Genomic DNA, 22,467 nt, shown 5'->3' on the forward strand with positions numbered 1-22,467 from the left:
ATCAGCTGAAACTAAGAATGGTTGTGTTTTCATTAGCTAATGAGTCCTTCATATCTACATAGGGAGCGGGTCCTCTTCATAGAGTCCTCCATGTTTCTCCTCCATGTTGCTCCACCATGTTTCTCCTCCATGTTGCTCCTCCATGTTTCTCCTCCATGTTGCTCCTCCATGTTTCTCCTCCATGTCTCTCCTCCATGATGCTCCTCCATGTTGCTCCTTCATGTTTCTACATTAGCCCAGAGGGGACAAACCAAACCCTGGCTCTAGAGAGAGACTTTCACGTTTTTACCTGAAGGCCACCGTAGTTCTCCGACACTCTGGTGAAACTGCGGTAACGTGAGCCGCAAAGTCTTAAACCGTGGTGCCGCCCGCCGCCGTCTGACTTCCTGTTGCTCCATAAAGTTGTGTTATTATGGCCAACACCGTTACCACGGTTTAACACTCATCGGCTCACGTTACCATAGTGTTGTAAAGGGAGAAGTGAGAGGAGGGGGACTCAGTTGGTTGCAATCTGCAAACACACCACTAGATGTCACCAAATCCTACACACTGTACCTTTAAGCTGCAATTCATAAAAGAGTGAACATTTTATTTAAAATATTTAAACATTACTTTTAAAAATCTGTGTCTGTGCTTGGTGCGACTATATCACATAATCATGTTCTGTTTATCATTGTTATCATTAATGTCACAATAAACAAGTCATAAACTAGGTCATTCATAACGTTGACATTCAAACTATTATTATTATTACACCGCTGTGTTGAATACTCGATTCTGATTGGTCAATCACAGGGTTCTAAGGTCTGTTATTTCTTTACAGCAGACCGTTGCTCTGTATAACAGACCGTTGCTACGTATAACAGACCGTTGGGATGTATAACGGACCGCTGCTACGTATAACAGACCGTTGCTACGTATAACAGACCGTTGCCATGTATAACAGACCATTGCTATGTATAACAGACCGTTGGGATGTATAACAGACCGTTGCTACGTATAACAGACCGTTGCTACGTATAACAGACCGCTGCTACGTATAACTGACCGTTGCTACGTTTAACAGACCGCTTTTACGTATAACAGACCGCTGCTATGTATAACAGACCGTTGCTACGTATAACAGACCGTTGCTTCGTATAACAGACCGTTGCTACGTTTAACAGACCGCTTTTGCGTATAACAGACCGTTGCTACGTATAACAGACCGTTGCTACATATAACAGACCGTTGCTACGTATAACAGACCGCTGCTAGACCGCTGGATGATAGTGATATAGTAGATACGAGTTGACAACTATGTAAGTGCAATAAAACTTTGCAAGTGTAAAGCCAAGATACGTTATTACACCTGTTCAACAAGCATAAACATGATGAAACGGTTAAACATGGAGGAAAGCAACGTTTCAATCTGCGCTGTCCGCTGTCTCTCATCCTCTGCTGCTGTTTACACAAGCAGAGCGCGTTAGCTCGGTGGCTAACAGCTAACCGTAAACACGTGTAAGTTATATAGTTAAGTTGTGACTGACTTTAGTTCCTCTAGTAAGCCGTGTTTCAGTGTATGTGTCCCGGGAGTTTATTGTGAAGGAACGGAAGACGTGAAGCTGTGATGCGCTGTTATTGACGAGGCTGCAGACTACAGAGCCTCTGTGTTATTAATTTATTATCTTCATAAAGTATAGGAGCAGCGTAACCCTCGGCTACACAAGACTGAAACTAAAGCTGGCAGTAGGCTGTGTAGTCCAACTGTTTAGGTTAGTTTGTCATGTATCTTACTGGTAAACTGATCAGCTTGCTATAATCAATTCTAGATCTGATAATCTGCAACCACTCTCCTCGTTTGTGTGATGCAACCACATTTGGTTTAAACTCCTGTATTCAGAGCCCGGCCTTATAATTAATCTGGATACAACGATGACCTTCATTTACCGACAGCATGAGGATAAACGTTATTTCCTAAGATGTGCCATCTTTGGATGGCAGTTTACTACACACAGATACCTTCTGATGTACTTCCTGAACGTTGTGTCTCGTAACCCGTACACAATAGGACTAATAAAGCGAGGGAGGATTTGGTATATGATAAAGGAAACGAAGCGAATTAAGACAACAAAACTTGGGAAATGGTATGTGAGCACTTGATTTAACAGTGGCTGCACATAAACCATCATACACAACAACACCTGGAAGCCATGAAGGAGGATAGTGTTTCTGGCCTTTTTAGCATCTGCATTAGCAGCTTTGGCTACAAACATAATCCTGAAGTACGTGTAGAACAGAGTGAGCCAAACCATGACCAGAAACAATATGTTGGATACTCCCCTCTTCTTTTGACTGTAGGTGGTCCTAAATACAGTTTCCCTGTGGCAGAACACTCTGCTATTCAAGAACTCCAGAGGTTCAGTGGCCAAAAGGATGAAGACATCCGGCAGCACGGACAGCGAACTCATCGTCCAGATTACGCCAATTACAATATATGTTCTTTTGACCGTACATATGGTGTTGTAGCGGAGAGGAATGCAGACTGCGATATAGCACTCTGCTGCCATAAAAGCTAAGTTGAGGGGGGTGTTCTGTGTGGTGAAGATGGCTGGCAAGATGAGGAGGCAGCAGAGGTGGACGTAGATGGTGTGGAAGGTATAGGTGAAGATGAAGAGGGAGATGCTGGTCGTCAGCTGGATCATGTCGTTGACCACCAGGTGGATGAAAAGGATAAATCGAGGGTTCATCTTGAAGATCTGAATTGAGCAGCAAAATTGGGGGTTAGATTGTCGTATATTACACATCTCATGCTATACAGACACATTGTTAAAATGTACGTTATTACACCTACACCAATATTTCTAACAGTAATGACTAGTTGTCTCCTCAATGTTTGTTCTACCATCAGCACTCGTTTTGTACCACTTGATATGCGTCAGTCGCATTTATCTTAAACCCCTGTGATAGTGACATTACATTTAGTGACAGAATTATTCAGATTGGATCAACTGGCTATAACATGATGTTCACATATTGTCAAAGTCAAGTTAAAGTTTATGTGGAAGTGTTGCTTACAGCACAATTCTATGTGAGTAGAGGAATTGCAATTATTTAGAAAAAAAAAATGCATTCTTGCAAACGGAGAATGGTGGTGTGGTTAATATGGTGCCTTCAGATGAAACTGGTGAGCTCGTGTTTACAACATGGGAAGTCGTGTACACGACATTCTTTGCATTCAAGTGGTTAAGTTGTGAAGAACACCGCTTCTAAGCAACGACAATATTAACCATGCTGTCGGTCAAAGAGGCTAATGATTTAGCAAGCTAGCAAGTAGGTAACAATGCAGTAAAGGTATGATGACAGAGGAAGAAGATGAGGGCGTTGGGAATATCAACATTTTTCTCAGACATATTATAAAATTATGAAGAAAAACAATATGCGATTTGTACTGTATAGCATCATTGCATCATTTTTCAACCCAGTTTAGATGAATTTTCTGTTCATCAGACCACTAATGAGACCAGAATTATCTCAACAACACCGACTCTCTCTCTGTCTGGCTCTCTTCTTCACTGTCTACCCATGGCAAGGCGGCCGGCTGCTGCACCGAGGAGCCGCACCGCCGCACGCCACCCACAACGGGACTTTGCTCTGGTTTTTCTATTGGGATGAAAGTTGTGCTCCCCGACGTTCAGACCTGTTAGAGACCCACAAACCTCCGGTATCGCCTGCTTTCCGTTAATTTATCTCCAGCAGGAGGAGACGGTAAAGAAGAGAGAGAGTGAGATAAACAGTCAGTGTGTTGTGTTCATTCTGACGGTGGGATTTGTGTAATTTCACTGTGCTGATTTCACCTGTTCACCGCACATACAAACACTGCTGTGAAAATAAACACACTAAACTAAAAATAAAAGGAAAACCCTCAGTTAGCTGATGGAACAAGTTGCTCAGACTCAAACCAGCATGAGTGAGCCTGCAGCTTGGAGGATGACCTTTGACCTGCAGCTTCTACTATAGTCAGACATCCTTTCACATTTTAATAACAAGCTTCTTTTTTTTTTAACTTTGAGCACAAACTTAAATTATTTGTCAAAATGACTCAAATAAATATGACATATCATAGAAATGCCAAAACACAAGTTGTGTGATATTGGTGCTCCTTTGTCATTCTTGCATTAAGACTCTCTTCGTGCAGTCACTGGAAGATGACTGTACTTTTGTAATGTTGCTCTCTATTATAGAATAAAACATGGTAGTGAAGCTTCAAGTTGAATAATTATAATTTTTTTTGTTCCAACATAGCTACCTGTCCACTAAATTGATGTTTAGTGCCTTTGGTATTAAAGTATGAAATAATTAAACCAAGTAAACATGCAATTTACACATGTGAACCTGTAGTAGGATAAAATTGACATAAGGCAGGTTACAGGAGATAGAAAATGAAGTGTTGATGCAAAAATAATCTGACAATTGTTATATTAACCAGAAGGAGAACACTATATTTTTAAAACCAGCTGTTTGGGAGAAAAGCAGCTACAAAAGAAAAGAGAGAAAATTAAAGGGAGGAGAGATATTTCCAACTTTCTTTCCTTGCTTAACTAATAAAACTTTCTCTTTAGTAGAAATATAATTCCACACACGTGATGCTTGTTGAATGTGTGGATCATAGTGGCGTTGATGTAGTTTATGGTGATGCCGAGGACGACAACGATCACATTCTTGCTGACAGCCATAACGAACGTGCTCCTGTAGTTCGCCGCTCCTGTCACGTTGCTCTCCCCTGGTGTCACATTCATGGCAGCATCTGATCAACTTGTTAAAGCAGAAGACAACATATATGATGGTAAGATACCACATGTATCATTTTCCATGCTTATATATTCAGACTTTTTTCATTTTTAATGAAATTATTAGAAGTCAAGTGGAGCAAACAAATACATACTGACCTCAGATAGCAGAGTCTGATCCGGAGATGAATCGGATTTAACATCATGGTACTTGGTGGAGTTTTTTTAAACAGCAAGTGCGTGTGCACACTTCTGACATGAAACAAACCCCCACCATGTGTGACGTAGTAGATGTGTATTTTTAGATGTAGCCTGGTATTAACTATGTGTACACAGTTTACCACAGTGGACAACATGGGATGGTTCTACAGCTGAATGAACTCTGAAGGAAGAAATTAAAAAACTCCTACATGCTTTGGAAAACAATTCACTGTTTTGAAACACCTCGAAACGCTGTCACCATCCTGTTATTAACATCCTCCTTCTCTTCCCTTCGTGGTCTATTAGTGATTTTAAAAGCAATAACACACATAAAAAAAAGTTATAATAGACATCTTTATTGTCCAATTTGTCTTTGACTTCACATACACGGATACACTTAAAGGGACTGTACGTACGTTTTTACACATATAAATGTTTTTGAATTGTTTTTTATTGCCAATGTGTGAACAGGTTGTAACCTAACCTAAAAAATGAGACCTTCTACGACTATGTTTCCTCTCTCAGCGTGTAAACTGCTTTTAATATGAAGAATGCGGGCCGTTTTTTCCGGGAAAATCCAACAGATGTGACCAGGGTCTGAAATTAACTTGTTTCACTTCCTGCCTCTGTGGCAGACAAGTATTTATTTTTGTCTGCCACTCAGAAATTTTATCTGCCACATTTGAAATCTCTGCGCTAAATGAAGGAATAACATTCTAGATCTGATGTCATTAAATGTTCGATATATTTTACACAAAAAAGCATTATATGCATTGTAAATTACAGTGTTCGAATTACCCCGTGGAAGGAGGGTAATGTACACAGTACTGTACTTTGTTATTGTCATTTATAATGGTTATTTGCATAAAAACACACAATTTAATGATTATGATTATTAATATTTGTTTTGATCAAAAAAAATCTTGGCAAGTTGTTATGAAGTTAAATAGGTCAAAATTAATCTAATATCTATTTTTTATTGATGTGAAAACATCTCCTTCAAACAACTGGATTTATTCAAGTTTCTCACCAAAAACGTAATTTTACGAGATTGCATTTGAAGGATCGCGATAACGTTGTAATTGACCTTCACCCAATGAGCATTTTGCTGAGCAGACCATGAACGTGTCATAATAATAACTCAGTGGAACCTCCGTTAACGTTAGTAGCTCCGCTATTTTACCAGTCAGAACTGTGCTGCTAACGGCTGGCAACAGCTAACGTTACTAACTCTACTCCAGCTGATTTCAACACAGGTTTGCTGTTCACAGTGTCGCTTTATCAGGTAAAAATAGGGTGCATCCCCTCAGGTTTAGTAGCACCACGCTGTTGAGTGCTTTTTTTTTTCTCTCTGCCGTGTCTCCGATCAAACAAACTGAAACATGATACGGCGTGCTTTTGCGTCATTGTGCAGCGTAACTGTGGGAAAGCATCAATAAGAGGAATCGATAGTCACGGAGACATGAGATGCCAAGAAAGCGGACAAGTACAGTTCTCTATTCCTATCACTAGCATTTTCCCTGCCTGCCAAAGTGGCAGATGTCCTGATGATTTCACCCGCCACTGCCAACAATTTACCCACATTTGGCGGGTGCTAATTTCAGACCCTAGATGTGACGTCATCTGCGCTCGCAAGGGCCTTTATTTTTTTTAAGCTCCGTTACAGGGCGACCAGTGTGCAACCATAGCTAACGTTTATGAAGTCCGCTAACGCCAACAAACAACTGGCCGCCACCACAACTCAGACTCCAACACAAACTCCACAAAAGCACAACAAAAAACAAAGTTGTGTCTAGTGTCAAGCCCATCTGGCATTACACAAGGGCGTTGAAGTCCTATAGAGTCCCCAGTCGGCGCCCTTTCCAGGACGCCAGCCAGAGATTCCAAGAAGGTCGGGTACTCCGAGCTGCCGTTTGGTGCATAAGCGCAAACGACAGAGACTTGCTCTTAGCGACCTGCAGCCGCAGAGAGGCAACCCTCTCGTTCTCCAGTGAGAACTCCAACACAGCGACACTCAGCCGGGCCCCCCACATCAGTATGCCCACATCTGCCCGGTGCCTCTCACCCTGGGCTACTCCTGAAAAGGCGAGACTCCAGCCTTTCTCCAGGAGTTTGGTTCCAGAACCAGAGCTATGCGTGTTGGTGAGCCCAACTATATCTACTTGATACTGCTCCACCTCCCACCCCAGCTCCGGTTCCTTCCCCGCAAGAGGGGTGACATTCCACGTGCCAGGAGCCAGTCTGCGATGCTTGGGATCAGCACGCCTAGATCCCCGCCTTAGCCTGCGGCCTTGCTCAAACTGCACCTGACTAAATGCCTAGCCCTACAGGTGGGGGGCCCACAGGGTGGCGGCTCTATGTAGTTGTTTCGGGCTCTGCCCGGCCGGGCCCCATGGGCCAAGGCGTGGCCACCAGACGCTCACCGGCGAGCTCCCCTCCCAGGTCTGGCACCAGGAGGGGGCCCCGATTTCCCTATTCTGGGTGAGGTTGCACATCTCTTTCGGTGCTTATTCATAGGGTGGTGTGAATTAACTAAACTATTAACTTAACAAAAATTAACAAATTCAGTCTCAGTAACTCAATTTACCAAACACGTAGTTTCTAACTTGAAATCAACAAAGTCAAGGACATCATTGGGTAAGTTTTAGGATTCTGATGTTTCTGTAAGCCCTCGGTATTATAATCCATGAACTGATTCTTACTGCGGGCTCATTTTACACAACAGATACCTTTTCAGGTACGTCCTGAAAGTCTTGTCTCGTATGCCATAGATGATTGGACTAATGGATCGTGGAAGGACCTGTACAATAATGTAACAAGCGAACAGGGAGTCTGGGTAATTCTTTGGGAACCATTGCAGCAGAGCCTCTTTTAACAGGGGTGTTGCGTATCCTGCCATACAAAGCAGCACCTGAAACCCATGGAGGAGGATTGTGTTTCTGGCCTTTTTAGCATCTTTGCTAGCTGCTTGTGCTGTGAACAGAATTCTGAAGTAAGTGTAAACGATAACAAACCAAACTATAACCAGATACACAATATAGGTCATATCTCTCTTCTTGATGATGAGGGGATTTGGGAAGACAGTTTCTCTGAGACAGAAGACTCGGGAATGAAAGAAGTCCAACGGCTCTGTGGCCAAAGTGAAGAACAGATCAGGAAGAACAGACAACATGCTCGTCGCCCAGATTAAACCAATCAGCATTAACGTTCTCTTCATGGTACAGATCTGCATGTGGCGAAGGGGGATGCAGATGGCGATGTAGCACTCCACCGCCATGCAAGCCAGGTTCAGAGGGGTGTTTTCAGTGGTGAATAGAGCAAGCAGGATGAAGGTGCAACAGATGGAGACATTTATTTTGTAGAGGATGTAGCTGATGATGAACAGCAGGACCGTCAGCGTCACTTGGATCATGTCGTTGATCACCAGGTGAATAAAAAGGATGTAGCGTGGATTCATGTAGAAGATCTGACGGTTGGAAAAAAAGAGTGACGGTTTGTTCAAAAGTACACGTAAAACTATTAAACATGAATAGCACCACTTACCTTAAAGGGACATTCTGCCACCTTTTATTTGGATGTCCAATCAGTGCTGATGGTAAATATACACTGCTCAAAAAAATTAAGGGAACACTTAAATCACACATCAGATCTTGATGAACGATATTCAAGTTGGAAATCTTCACTGACATTGTATAATTTGTTGAGAACAAAATGACGTAACAATGGTCAATGGAAACCAAAATCATCAACCCATTGAGGGCTGGATTCAAAATCACACCGAAAATCAAAGTAAAAAATTGAAATCACAGGCTGATCCAACTTGCGAGAATTTCATCACAGCATCTCATAATGTGACTAAGTAGTGTGTACGGCCCCCATATGCCTGTATGCACGCCCGACAGCATCTGGGCATGCTCCTGATGAGTCAGCGGATGGTGTCCCAGGGGATCTCCTCCCAGACCTGGATCAGGGCATCAGTGACCTCATGGACAGTCTGTGGCGGTACTTGGTGGCGTCGGATGCACCGATACATAACGTCCCATAAGTTTTCAATTGGATTTAGGTCAGGGGAACGTGAGGGCCAGTCAATGGCATCAATGCCTTCGTCATCCAGGAACCGCCTACACACTCTGGCCACATGAGGCCGGGCATTGTCCTGCAACAGGAGGAACCCAGGGCCCACTGCACCAGGAGGAACCCGGGGCCCACTGCACCAGTGTAAGGTCTGACAATCGCACTGAGGATTTCATCCCAGTACCTAACAGCAGTCAGGATACCGTTGGCTATGACATGGAGGTCTGTGCGACCCTCCAAGGATGTGCCTCCCCAGACCATCACTGACCCACTGCCAAACCAGTCATGCTGGATGATGTTACAGGCAGCACAACGTTCACCACGGCGCCTCCAGACTCTTTCACGCCTGTCACATGTGCTCAGTGTGAACCTGCTCTCATCTTTGAAGAGAACGGGGCGGCAATCGCGGATCTTCCATTTCTGGTGTTCTCTGGCGAATGCCAATGGAGCTGCACTGTGCTGGGCTGTGAGTACAGGTCCCACTAGAGGACGTCGGGCCCTCTTGCCACCCTCATGGAGTCTGTTTCCGACAGTTTGGTCAGAAACATGCACACCAGTAGCCTGCTGGAGGTCATTTTGGAGGGCTCTGGCAGTGCTCCTCCTGTTCCTCCTCGCACAAAGGAGCAGATACCAGTCCTGCTGCTGGGTCGATGCCCTTCTACGGCCCCGCCCAGCCCTCCTGGTGTAACGGCCGGTCTCCTGGTATCTCCTCTGTGCTCTTGAGACTGTGCTGGGAGACACAACAAACCTTCTTGCGACCGCACGTATTGTTGGATTTATTATGTACAAAAGTGCTTACAATAACCTGACTGTTGGATTTGTTATGAATGGAGTGATTGCGAGGAAAGGGAGGAGGCAGGTGCTGTTTTTCTTTTGCAAGGTCAAAGAGAGGAAGGAGCCAGAAGGAGATAACAAAGAAGAAGACATGCAGCAGAAACATCATGTGCCATAAGCTCATGAATATTAATATTGTGTAAACCATGAATAGGCTGGATCAGGGATAGCTCGGGGTTCAGACTTCGCGAACTGACCCATGCACTGTATGTTGTCAGGGACACGTTGATTGGATCCAGATATCTGTAAACTCTTTTATTTTACTTATGCAACATTGATTGTTCGGAATAAATTGTATTATTATGCTTTAACCCGTCTGTTTGGAAAATCTCTTTGTCACACAAGATTAACCAGCACGTAACTGGGCCTTGACCTCTCGGAGGTAGAAGGCCAGTTCCTTCAGTATGGATGTGTCATCATGGAGGAGCTGGACTACCTGTGCAACCTGATTGGGCTGCAGGTACCGCCTCATGCTACAAGTAGTGACAAGGACACAAGCAGAACACAAAACTAGAGAAGAATCAGTCAGTAAGGATAAGGAGAGAGCAGATCTCTGTGGCCACCACATGCAGAACCATTCCTTTTTTGGGAAGTGTCTTGCTGTTGCCTCCTCATTGCACCTGTTGTCATTTTCATTTGAACCAAAGATGCTGAAAGTGATTCACAGTCACTTGTGCTTTCTAAATGGACAGATTGATATCCCTGAAGTTTAAACTGACTTGGTGTTATACTGTGATGATTAAGTGTTCCCTTCATTTTTTTGAGCAGTGTAGTTTTGTTGCCTAATCTTAACCAAGTTGATGTTTTCCTAAACCTAACTAAGTAGGTTTCTTGCCTAATCCTAAGGAAGTAGTTTCTTGTGAAGACAGTAGTTTATTTTGAAGACTGTTTGCATGTAACGAGCAGACACATGTTGCAGGACATTCGTAGAAAAACAAACGGAAAGGGAGGAATACATTTTTTGTAAGATATTATATGAACCGTTGTTTGAGTATACGTTGACCAAGTATGTCACTTTCACGTCACTGGTATACGTAAGAACATACAATACATATACAATAGATTTGGCAGTTGGAGACCTGCAGCTTTGTCGGTCAATATAGCAGCACTGAGGAATTTATTGCCTACATTTACCATCAACACTGATTGGACACCCTCATAAAAGTGGGGAATTTCTCTGTTTTAGTAGTAGAGTATCTGCTGTCAAATCATACAACTATGAATACTTTTAAATCCAGCACAGATTAGGGTTGGACATGAAAATATCTCTACTTTGGCTGGATTTAATGGAGTGGCTTAACAAAAACACATATTTCTATTGTTTTGTGTAAATCTATAAATTTCCATATAATTCACTATATGGTACTATATAGTATAGTGCTATTGTGTGACAGGATTATATAATGTGGTAGAAAAGAATCAATATTGCTCAACTAAAACTAGAGCCTGACAGATACTAGATTTTTGAAGAACATACTGGTATTGATATTTGAGAGTTTAAAGAGTTATGACCGGTACTTCGTGGGTCATTTTATAGTTCCAGACTATATAATGTTTTGTAGCAGCTGTTACAGATATATCTGTGATGAGCTGTTAGTTAGTCTGGCTTGAACCATAACACAGAGCAAGGATTGCACATATATTTTAAATAGGGCTGTCAAAGTTAACGCGATAACGGATTAACGCAAAAAAATGTTAACGTCACTAATTTCTTTAACGCATTAACGCAACTTGTGATTTTTAGGTTGCAACGGGCTCAATTTTAAAGCTAGAGTGAAGATACTGGTAAACTGGAAACTGGAAAACCTAATGAATCCATTGGTACTTACGCTACATTTTGGCGAGGAAAATGGATTCTATGGGTACCCACGAGTCTCCCCTTTACTTGGTGTTATTGCCTGTTGAGTTTGAGTTTGCCATGTTATGATTTGAGCATATTGTTTTATGCTAAATGCAGTACCTGTGAGGGTTTCTGGACAATATATGTCATTGTTTTATGTTGTTAATTGATTTACAATAATAAATATATTCATACATTTGCATAAAGCAGCATATTTGTCCATGTTGATAAGAGTATTAAATACTTGACAAATCTCCCTTTAAGGTACATTTTGAACAGATAACGATTAATTTGTGATTAATCGCGATTAACTATGGACAAGCATGCGATTTATCGTGATTAAATATTTTAATTGATTGACAGCCCTAATAAATATACATACTGCGACCTTCTGAATCTATTTTATGTTATGTTAATAATAAACTCTTATAAGACAGGGAAACTTTGTCGCACCTTTCTGACTTCTTTCGTCTTCCAGGAGTTGGAGTTTATTCAAGTGCTGTCCACTGGAACGGAGAGATCCATGACAGGATTTGGGCAGCAGCTAGCTTGTAGCAGTTACAAGTTGTTTTACTATCTAACTATCTAGTTACCAAAAAATGATATGCCGTGCCTGTTGCTAGTCGCAATTCTCCTGTGAGCGGGATGGCGTCATAACATGCGCTGATATCCTGTCATGGACTCCTCCGTTCCAGTGGACAGCACTTGTTTAAACTAGTCAGAAAGATATGAACCAATCTCCCTGTCTTATAAGGGTTTATTGTGAACATAAAATAGATTCAGAAAGTGACGGCATGTTTATTTATATTGCAAATGTTGTTGAAATTCTATACATTCATATCACTACTGGCAGGCAGTTACTGGTTACTGTGATGACGCAGCCACCTCGGGGTTTCCTGGCGCGCACTTGCAATATGAGTGTGCATGAGCAGTATGCAGTATTTTTTCCATCATGTTATATGTTATATATTGTATTTTAAAATTGGCCGTTGTTCCCGTTTAATGTGCAAGCAGGATTCTGTACTCCTCACAGATTGTTTATGAGGGAAGAAGGTCAGTGTATCTTTTGATCATTCCATTTTCCTTTCACAAAAGGATATTAAAATACAAAAAATTTGTGGTTATTTCATTTTTATTTTCAAATACAAAAATTAAAGTACAACCAGGAGGAGACCATTGATGTGCAAAGTAGTTTTGGTGGTACTACACTGTATAATACTGAAGTTATTGAATATGTACAGCATCTTTTTTCGGCGTTGCACTTTGTAGACGGTCCCTAACTACTCGTCTCACAGCCGGCTTCATAGAGACCAATGTGATGTGTCCAGCTCGGAGGACGGCTCGTTGTGATATAAATTAGCTTGTAGCTTGTTGTCTACCTTACTATGGTTACAAAGAGCCCTAGTTGGTGTTTTAACAACGTTTAAGTTATGAGTTATTGATCCGGGAAGTTCAAATCTGTCAATATCTTCTACACTTTACCGAAGTTAGTTTTTCTTCAGTCATGTCTTTTTCCCTGAGACAAACTCTTTTATTATTTCTAAAAACTACATACTGATCCATGTCCATCACCTTCAGTTACACAGCAGCACCGTACTATTTTCTCTCAGCAGCGTCCTCATACGCGTTCTTATGCAAATTCCGGTCGTAGAATATCAAAAAACAGGCATTTTTTTGTTTCTGTCTTTTAGTGATATTATTTTTTGTTTTTAGAAATAAAAAAAATTAAAATCAACCAGTTTTTTAAGTTTAGTTCATCCCTTTTTGACCCTGATAAAGAAAAATGCCTTGTATTTCAATTTTAACTTTTGTTTTTTAAAATGAAAATGAAATAACCACTCATTTTTTGTATTTTAATGAAGCTTATGCGTAAATTCAGACAGGAAGACTAGGGGTGCAAGCTCATTCATTCTCATTCATTCTGGTTCTCTCTCTCTCATGGGCTATTAATATGTCAGCTGATTATGGGCGTCTCTCTTTTCAGTGACCAATCATAGCTTGCCATATCTCCCTTAACCAATAACATGCTGCTGTCAAAAGTTTAAAAACCATTCTCCTCCATGAGTTTTCAGAGTCAGCATTCAGCACTAACGGACGCGACCCTCCACCACCCCATCACCTCCAGATTCATCACATCAGAGTAATCCTGCTCCACTTCATTCATCGGATCTGCATCAGTCTTCACCACCACCACCACCAGTGTCTTGACCCGGGGGGAATATTTCTACATCCTACTACAGCTTCACTTCCCCTGTATTATTTCACATCGGGTCTAAATCGCCAAAGATTGTTACTATTCATAATTTGTGCACTTTGTAATAAATCATCATTCAATTCATACGAGTCTTTCCTGATTGAAATATCCTTTTGTGAAAGGAAAAATCAAATGACCAAAAGATACGCTGACTGAAGAAGTCCCACTCTGTAACACCACCGAACAACTGCAAGTGGAATGTTTTTATACGGAGTAATACGTCTTCTCGAGTAAATCACTATTGCTGATCAAGTAACAACAGTTTCAGAAGTGTCATTCTGACAGTTAAACTTTCACTTATATCAATAATTTAAGGTGATCAATGTAATGAAAGGAATGTCCTACCTGGTGTTTACGAAAGGTTTGGATGAGGCTTGCATTGATGTAGTTGATGGAGATGCCGAGAACCACAACAATCACATTCTTGGCCACAGCTTTAGTAAAAGAGTCTCGATACTCTATAACCACGGTCATATTGACAGATGACTCGCTCATCTCTAACAAAGGAGAAAACAGGATAGTAAATATGGACAATAATTTAAAGGAAATGCATTATTAATCCACGTGTGAGATAATCACAACAACATGCACAGTTCTTAGATTTAAGACCACAGATTCCTAGAAGAAAATGTATTATTATATACTAACTATTCTTTAAACTATTAATATGATAGTTTTATGTGTTGTTTACTATTATAAACATTATTATAATTAAAATCAACACATAACGTTTGTTAAACTGAGGAAAAAGTTTAAGTTGAATGACTTCCTGATAAATAGGGAAGTATTGTTAGAATATGTTCTAAAATGCAAGGATAACATACACACTTATGTGTGAAATCATAGTTATATTCTATAACAGCATCACTTCACATTAAATTATGATGCGGTAGAGAGTCTGAGACTTACACTATTTAAACTGGATCATGACAATTTCCACAGTTCTAGTTTTTACTCATCTACAATATTTCTACCTGTATTCATATAATATAATATAATATAATATAATATAATATAGATATTCAAATTTAATATTTTTACAACCAAAATATCTGAAGCAACAGTTGGACATTGTTGTTGTGAGCTAATAGTTGTGAACTCTAATTTCTGTACTTGTATCTTCTTATTGCTTCATCCAGCAGACTCAGATATGTGTTCTGGCAATCAGGATGAGAGAATTTAAAGTATAAAATGTCCTGTAACATAAAAAAAAAGTGACATTAAACATAAAATACACCTGTAAACGTAACCACAAACAGGCCTGTGTGGGTTAATCTCTCATGGACAATACACAACCAACCAACACGATTATATACAGTTTATATGTCAGTAGTGTCAGAACACAGTACCAAGTACAGAACAGTTCTTAGCAACATGAATTAACTGATAAACAGTTTATTCACTGTGGTTTCAATACTCCATTTATTTCTACAGTGACAGTACTTACCTCAGTTCATGCATATAGACCAGGACACCAGATAGACCAGGACACCACATAGACCAGGACACCAACAATGCTGCTTTAGAAAAGCTAAGACTTTATATGTGGTTTGGTTGGCTGGGGTGTACGTATGTATATTTAGATACTACATAGATAGACTGCATGTGTGTGTGTGTGTGTGTGTGTGTGTGTGTGTGTGTCGCTGTGTGTGTGTGTGTATGTTTGTGTGTGTGTGGGTTGGTTGACTGTACTGTCAGCAGGGTGTTGTGATGCGTATAGTGCAGTCTACTAAGCGAGCCATTGCATGTAGGGATGCCTGAAATCACCCTCCTTTAAGTTTCTGCCGATGGCCACCCCTGTTTCTGGGTTCCAGAAAGTAATGTGTTAGTCTTTCTGTGGTCAGTACATAGCCTCTCCCTCACCAAGACTCCTACTATGCCTCCTCGTGGCAGCCCACGGTAACTGGGGTTTTGCGACCCCTGGCTGAATTAGTAGGAGATCTGAGCTGCAGTGGCCCCTAGAGGTGTTCCACCAACCACTGCCCCACTGACACGTGGGTAAACCTTGGAAGGTACGATGGCTAGGGGAGTAAACCCTAAGCACAAATCTGCAGTTGGGGACAGGCACAGGCGAAGTCCAGTAGTCAGGACAATCGGCAGTCCCCTGGGGCTCCATCCAGATGAAGGTCGTCATGAGTTTCTCATGCCACTGGAAGTCTGTCTGGTGGCGTCAAGATGGTGGGAGTGAGAACCGCGCACCCACACCCTCAGCCTAATCCTATCCCTGCGCAAGCCCCTTGCTCCAACCCCCCTAAATCCCTGTGGCAATATGGAATGGCGGTAGGCAGAGGCCAAGGATGTGGCTGGGAGTGCCTAGCCAAACCATGCACGCAGGCGGCAATGGAGTGATGGTCGCCGAGATGCGGGATGGAGCAGCGTGTCTCCTCGGCAGCTTCCATTGCGTCTGAGCAGCCCCACACTGCTCACCCCTGATGGGGAAGGGCCTAGAAAAGGTGGTCTAAAAATTGTCTGCTCCTTCAACTCCGGACGGTAGACCGCAACCGTTGAAGAAAGAAAGAAAATTAACTTGCATGTCGCTTAGTGGAACATTCGCACGCTCCTGGATATGGCTGTAACACCTGACAGACCCCACCGCAGAACAGCACTTGTGGCTATTGAGCTTGCGAAGTATAAAATTGACATTGCAGCACTCAGCGAGACCAGGCTACATGGAGAGGACTCCCTGACAGAAGTCGGTGCAGGCTACACTTTCTTCTGGAAAGGGGTCCCCGAAGGCACACATCGCCTCCATGGTGTGGGTTTTGCAGTGAAGACCCAACTGCTGCAATGGATCCCTGACTCCCCCATCGGCATCAATGAAAGACTGATGACGTGGCGCATTCCCCTTACAAAGGGACGCTCTGCCACCCTCATCAGTGCCTACGCACTGACCTTGGATGCAGAACACAATGTCAAAGAGGACTTTTACAGAAGCCTCAACTCCATCATCCAGAAAACCCCAGCTACAGATAAGCTCATACTTATGGGAGACTTTAAAGCCAGAGTGGCTACGTATGGAGTAGGATCCTAGGCCAGCATGGAGTGGGGAAAATTAATACCAACGGGCTACAGCTCCTCTCCCTCTGCGCGGAACATCGCCTGGGGTCTCATTTATAAAACAGTGCGTAGGATCCATACTAAAAATGTACGTGCGCACAAAAGCCGAAAATGGCGTACGCCAAAAAAAAATCAGATTTATAAACCGTGCGTACGCACATCTGCACGCAATGTTCCCTTTATAAATCACACTCCACCTGGAAATGTGCGCACGTGGATCCGCCTCATATTCCGCCCTCTACACGCCCACATTCAACCATAAATGGTCCATGCAAAACACCTAATTAATGTTTCTGCATGTGAATGAGCCTGTTTGATCTTTACGGTAAATCACGGCAACTACCGAGAGGAAGACAGAGAAAAGGACTTTTTCTGACAAAGAGATCAAGGTGCTTGTAGTTGAGGAGGTCTCTGAACACTCGTTCCCTCTTAATTCTGTTATACACGTCATTTAGTCCTCAGTGCCGGTATATCCACCAGCACCATGCAGCATGTTACCAGTGTCACTGCAGTGTTTATATCTTTACAGCAATCGATTTCATCGATTCACAACTTGCCAAAATGATCAAGACAATCAGTAAAATCCACCACGCTGGATATCATTAGAAAAAAGAAGTTTAACAGGTGAACACAATTTATTTATTATTTAAGTTTTTATAGTGAACTTGTCCTGTATTATGATTAGGACTGATAATGATAATGAGGATATGGAGAGTAACGATTGTGTGAGAGCTGTCACTGGCTTTATTTCCACACTTTATTAATTTACACAATCCATACTGGTGAAGATGTGCCGGGTGGAGGTGACTGGTGGAGATGTGCCGGGTGGAGGTGACTGGAGGAGACAGAGTGGCGCACCGCGGTGGCACACTGGAGACAGTCTGATAGTTGCATCGGATAGCCGTTTTCATTTTGTCTATATGTATACTGTATCTGTCCTTATCTAATAAACCATAAATAAATTAATAAGTCACGTCATGTTCACTGCAGCGATTTTACACAACAACTTTATGAAAACGAATATGGTACTTGGTGATATCTGCACACTATTAGAAGATATTATTAAAACTATTGGCGCTCTGTTCTGCCATTCTTTAATGCTATTTGATATAATCTTGGATTTCTACAACCGATGATGATGATTTCATCAGCTGCTCCACAGCTGACTGCGAGTGTCGGTAGTCCGATCCTCTCCTCTGCGCTCTGGAGGTGGAGGGACAGTGATGGTGAGACAGCGCTGATGAGATATTGAGCAGAATTTGATTTGAGTTGGCTGATATATTTTACATTTGTAAGGTGCTTGTAGAATAGTTATGGCTCAATAGCACAAATAACACTGCTTTTAAATGTTTATGATAAAGTGGATAGGGCCTATAAGTATGAAGTGAAGTTAAATGTGTGAGAGGCATCATTATACGTATAATGACATTTAATGTCTACAGCCTGGCTTCAATTCACCACCTCACCATCTGCGTCTCCAGTTTCCTCTACCTTCCTCTTCCTCTACTTATTCTCCCGTCAAGTTTGTTTTTATAGATCACAACTATTACGTGGGAAGTGGCGTACGCACATTTCAGGCCCCGTTTTGTGCGTACGCAACGGTTATAAATGAGACCCCTGGTCATTACCAACACCACCTTCCAGATGAAGAGCAGGCTTAAAACCACCTGGCAACACCCCTGCTCAAAACACTGGCACCTCCTGGATTACATCATCGTCCGCCAAAAGGACAGACAGGACGTTCTCAATACCCGCGTCAAGCGCGGGGCTGAATGCTGGACTGACCACCTTATGGTCAGATCCAAACTCCGTATGGATATTCAACCACGTCGCCCAATCAGAAAACTAAACTGCACAGCACTCAACAACCCCGCCACCATAGGCAACTACCGACCAGTCCTTGCAAGAAACCTCAACCAAGTTCTAGAGGAACCCACTGATCACGCTGCAGCCTCGGAAGCACTTGGCCTGTCAAGGAAACGTCATCAGGACTGGTTCGACAACAACTCTACAGAAATCAAATCACCCCTGCAAGCTCTCCTGGCCAACCCTGGATCCTCCACTCTGAAAGCCACTTTTGCCAAAGCAAGAGCTACAACCCAGCATGCGCTCCGGACCATGGAAGGCGCATGGTGGATGCAGAGGGCACAAGAATCCAAAAGTTCGAAGATGCCAGCAAAGCCATATATGGCCCCAGGAAGCAAACCTGTCTGATCAGCAAACGGGAACACTCTCCTCAAGGACCGCCATGATATTCTTGGCCACTGGGCGGATCATTTTGAGACCCTCCTCAACCACACCAACCCCGTTGATCTCCATATCCTCAATAAACTCCCAGACCTTCCACCAATCCTCCTTCTTGACACTCCACCACAGTTTTCTGAAACCCGTAAAGCCATTGAAAGCCTAAAGAACAGCAAAAGTGCTGGACCTGATGGCATCCCAGCAGAGATCCTCAAACATGGGGGGTTCCTCCTCACACGCCACCTACATCTCCTGATCATTGACATCTGGAAGTCCGAGATAGTCCCTCAGGATTGGAAGGACGCTGACATTGTGGTCATTTACAGACAGAAGGGCGACAGAGCCATCAGTGGGAACAGCCGCGGAATCTCTCTCTTCTCCACCGCAGGGAAAGTGCTGGCAAAAATCATGCTCAATAGGCTGGTGGAGTACATTACGGAAAGTGCTCTCCCAGAAACACAATGTGGTTTTCGGAAGTCCAGATCCACTACCGACATGATCTTTGTTTTACAGCAGCTACTAGAGAAGAGCAGAGATCAACGCAACGACCTGTACATAGCCTTCATCGACCTCAACAAAGCCTTATGACCGAAAACCGTGAGATGCTCTGGAAACAGCTCTCCAAACTTGGGGCACCACCCAAGTTTCTTTTCATCCTGCAGCAACTGCATGATGGGATGCAAGCCAGAGTTCTCACAGGAGAACTCCAGTCAGAGCCCTTCAAGGTCAACACTGGGGTGAAACAGGGCTGTGTTTTGGCACCGGTCCTGTTCAATCTCCTCCTCTCAGCCATTACCCACCTCTTCTACCATACCCTGGGATACAGAGATGGAATTCACCTGGAGTACCGCTTTGATGGAAGTCTATTCAACATCCGACGGCTCCAGGCCTACACAAAGACAAAGACATGCCAAATCCGTGAATTCCATTATGCAGATGACTGCGCTGTCTTTGCACATAGCCCAGAGTCCATGCAGCATGCCCTTAACACAATCTCCAGCCTATACCAGTCCTTTGGTCTCCAGGTCAATGTTCAAATAACCGAAGTCATGGCACAACTCACTACCCAACCTCCTTCGCCCCCTAGCTTTCAAATAGGTGGTCTTCCACTCACAGTAGTTCACCAGTTCATCTATCTTGGCTCCACACTCTCCTCAGACTGCTCCCTTGACACTGAAATAAACAGTTGCATCAACAAAAGCCTCATCAGCCTTTGGGCGACTCCATAGAAGGGTATTCGAAAACAAAAACCTAAGGATCAGTACCAAGGTGGCTGTTTACAACGCGGTATGTGCCTCCACTCTGCTCTATGGAGCAGAAACATGGACCACATACAGACGGCATATTAAAAGCTTGGAGGCCTTCCACATTCGATGCCTCCAAAAAAACCTTGGCCTCTCTTGGGAAGATCGGTTGCCTCAAACAGAGATCCTTTCCATGACCAACTCCATCTGCATGGAAGCATCACTAGCAAAAAAACATCTCCGCTGGATAGGGCATATTATCTGCATGCCCGACCACCGCTTGCCCCGCCAAGCCCTCTATGGGCAACTCAGCAACGCAAAACGGGCTGCTGGCGGATAAAAGAGGCGCTACAAGGACTACACTAAAGACCTCCTCAAGCTCTGCAACATAAACCCCACCCATCTGGAACATCTGGCACTTGATAGGTCAGCCTGGCAGGTCACCTGTGCCAGAGCGACCGAACAAATACACCACACCACCCAACAGAGGAGGACCGAAAGGCATGCCCAACGACTCCAGCGGGCAGCCGGCATTACATCAACATCTGGGCTCCTTTGCCCCATTTGCGGGCGAGTGTGTGGCTCACGCATCGGCCTCCACAGCCACATGAAGTGGCACCAGTGCCAACGGCGCTGATCCCCCCCCCCGGAGCAACCGTCATCATCGGACACAATGGACAGCTAAGAGAAGTGTGTGTGTGTGTGTGTGTGTGTGTGTGTGTGTGTGTGTGTGTGTGAGTGGCAAATTCAGAAAAAGATTGTGCCGCTGTTTCGGCCGCTAAACCTGCACAAATAAATAATCAAAGAGTTGTGCTACTGTGTATAGCAGACTGTAACACACAATTGCTATGTATAACAGACCGTTGCTACATATAACAGACTATTGCTACGTATAACAGACCGTTGCTATGTATAACAGACCGTTGCTACGGGCGCAGTTCTGATGATCGACTCTGGTGGACCGTTTTTGTGTCAAATTATAGATTTCTTCAGTAAATAGCTGTGTATTAAGCGGGATAATGTACAGCTAGTAGGTCATTGTTGTGAAATAAACCCCGACAGGGCGATGAATGCAGCATTGCCCTGTCAGGGATTATTTCACAACAACAACCGGCATGCTGTACATTATCTTTTACTTATTATTCATTCATCTATCCAGCATCATATTAGAATTGAAAGTTCCACCTTGAACAGACATTATGTATATTTAAGTACATTGTCCTGATAATACCTACAATAATAAAAGGAAATACTTTTTACAAAGACATATTAGAACATATATATATACAGTATAAGAGGCAGTGAGATAAATATAGAAGCAGAGTTGGATACTATAAAAAATTGCAAAGGCATTTATTTTTAATATTGCACATATTGTATTGATTGAAGTATTGCACTTGTTATTGCACTTTTTGTGAGAGAGTAATACACCTGCCAAGTGTGAAGTAGATCAGATGAGCGGTTCTCGAGATATGCGAGGGACATACCCACGTACAGACAGAGATTCCTTTCTTTCTAGATAGACTAGTGCAGTGCCTGTTCGGAGTGCATGCCCGTCCAGAACGGGCCGATTGATCGGCCCCCAGTAGTGCTGCTTGCACGATGTTGAGAACCCCGGTGTGGCTGCTTGTACCCACCAAGTGTGAATTGGATTACAGAGATTCATTCATTCATAATTCCATGATACTGCTACAGCACCCCATATTGGCCAAATGGCACCAAATTTGCCATGGTCACTCCGACATCCTATCTACACATATCTACCCAATGTGGTGCAATAGCATTAAGGCAGATGAGCGGTTCTCGAGATATACGAGGGACATACCCACATACAGACAGAGATTCCTCTCTTTACAGTTTAATGTGTTTTTACTGCTGCCGAATGACAATACAATATCCGAGTTACTTTGCGTTGAGATATAGTAGAACATATTTATCTACAGGAACCTT

General features: G+C 43.0%; 2 protein-coding genes across 2 annotated transcripts; both read right to left on the reverse strand.

The window, feature by feature from the left end:
* Positions 1-720: 720 nt before the first annotated feature.
* Positions 721-4,995, reverse strand: LOC141778291 (odorant receptor 131-2-like). The gene is made up of 3 exons (XM_074652476.1): positions 4,929-4,995; positions 4,623-4,794; positions 721-2,738 (listed from the first exon to the last, which is right to left on the reverse strand). Exons 2-3 carry the CDS (start codon positions 4,776-4,778, stop codon positions 1,950-1,952), a joined length of 945 nt encoding a protein of 314 aa, XP_074508577.1. The 5' UTR covers positions 4,779-4,794; positions 4,929-4,995; the 3' UTR covers positions 721-1,949.
* A 2,673-nt stretch (positions 4,996-7,668) lies between these two features.
* On the reverse strand, positions 7,669-14,467 carry LOC141778301 (odorant receptor 131-2-like). The gene is made up of 2 exons (XM_074652486.1): positions 14,318-14,467; positions 7,669-8,436 (listed from the first exon to the last, which is right to left on the reverse strand). The coding sequence occupies exons 1-2, from the start codon at positions 14,465-14,467 to the stop codon at positions 7,669-7,671; spliced, it is 918 nt and encodes a 305-aa protein (XP_074508587.1).
* Positions 14,468-22,467: the final 8,000 nt, after the last annotated feature.

The sequence above is a fragment of the Sebastes fasciatus genome, chromosome 1, assembly GCF_043250625.1.
Source record: "Sebastes fasciatus isolate fSebFas1 chromosome 1, fSebFas1.pri, whole genome shotgun sequence".
In the NCBI taxonomy this organism is placed as follows: Eukaryota; Metazoa; Chordata; class Actinopteri; order Perciformes; family Sebastidae; genus Sebastes; species Sebastes fasciatus.

Coding starts and splice junctions, on each gene's coding strand:
- LOC141778291 (XM_074652476.1), bottom strand. CDS start 4,778: ATGAATGTGACACCAGGGGAGAGCAACGTGACAGGAGCGGCGAACTAC. Junction 2,739..4,622: donor ACACATTCAACAAGCATCAC/GTGTGTGGAATT, acceptor TGCTCAATTCAG/ATCTTCAAGATGAACCCTCG.
- LOC141778301 (XM_074652486.1), bottom strand. CDS start 14,467: ATGAGCGAGTCATCTGTCAATATGACCGTGGTTATAGAGTATCGAGAC. Junction 8,437..14,317: donor AAACCTTTCGTAAACACCAG/GTAGGACATTCC, acceptor TCCAACCGTCAG/ATCTTCTACATGAATCCACG.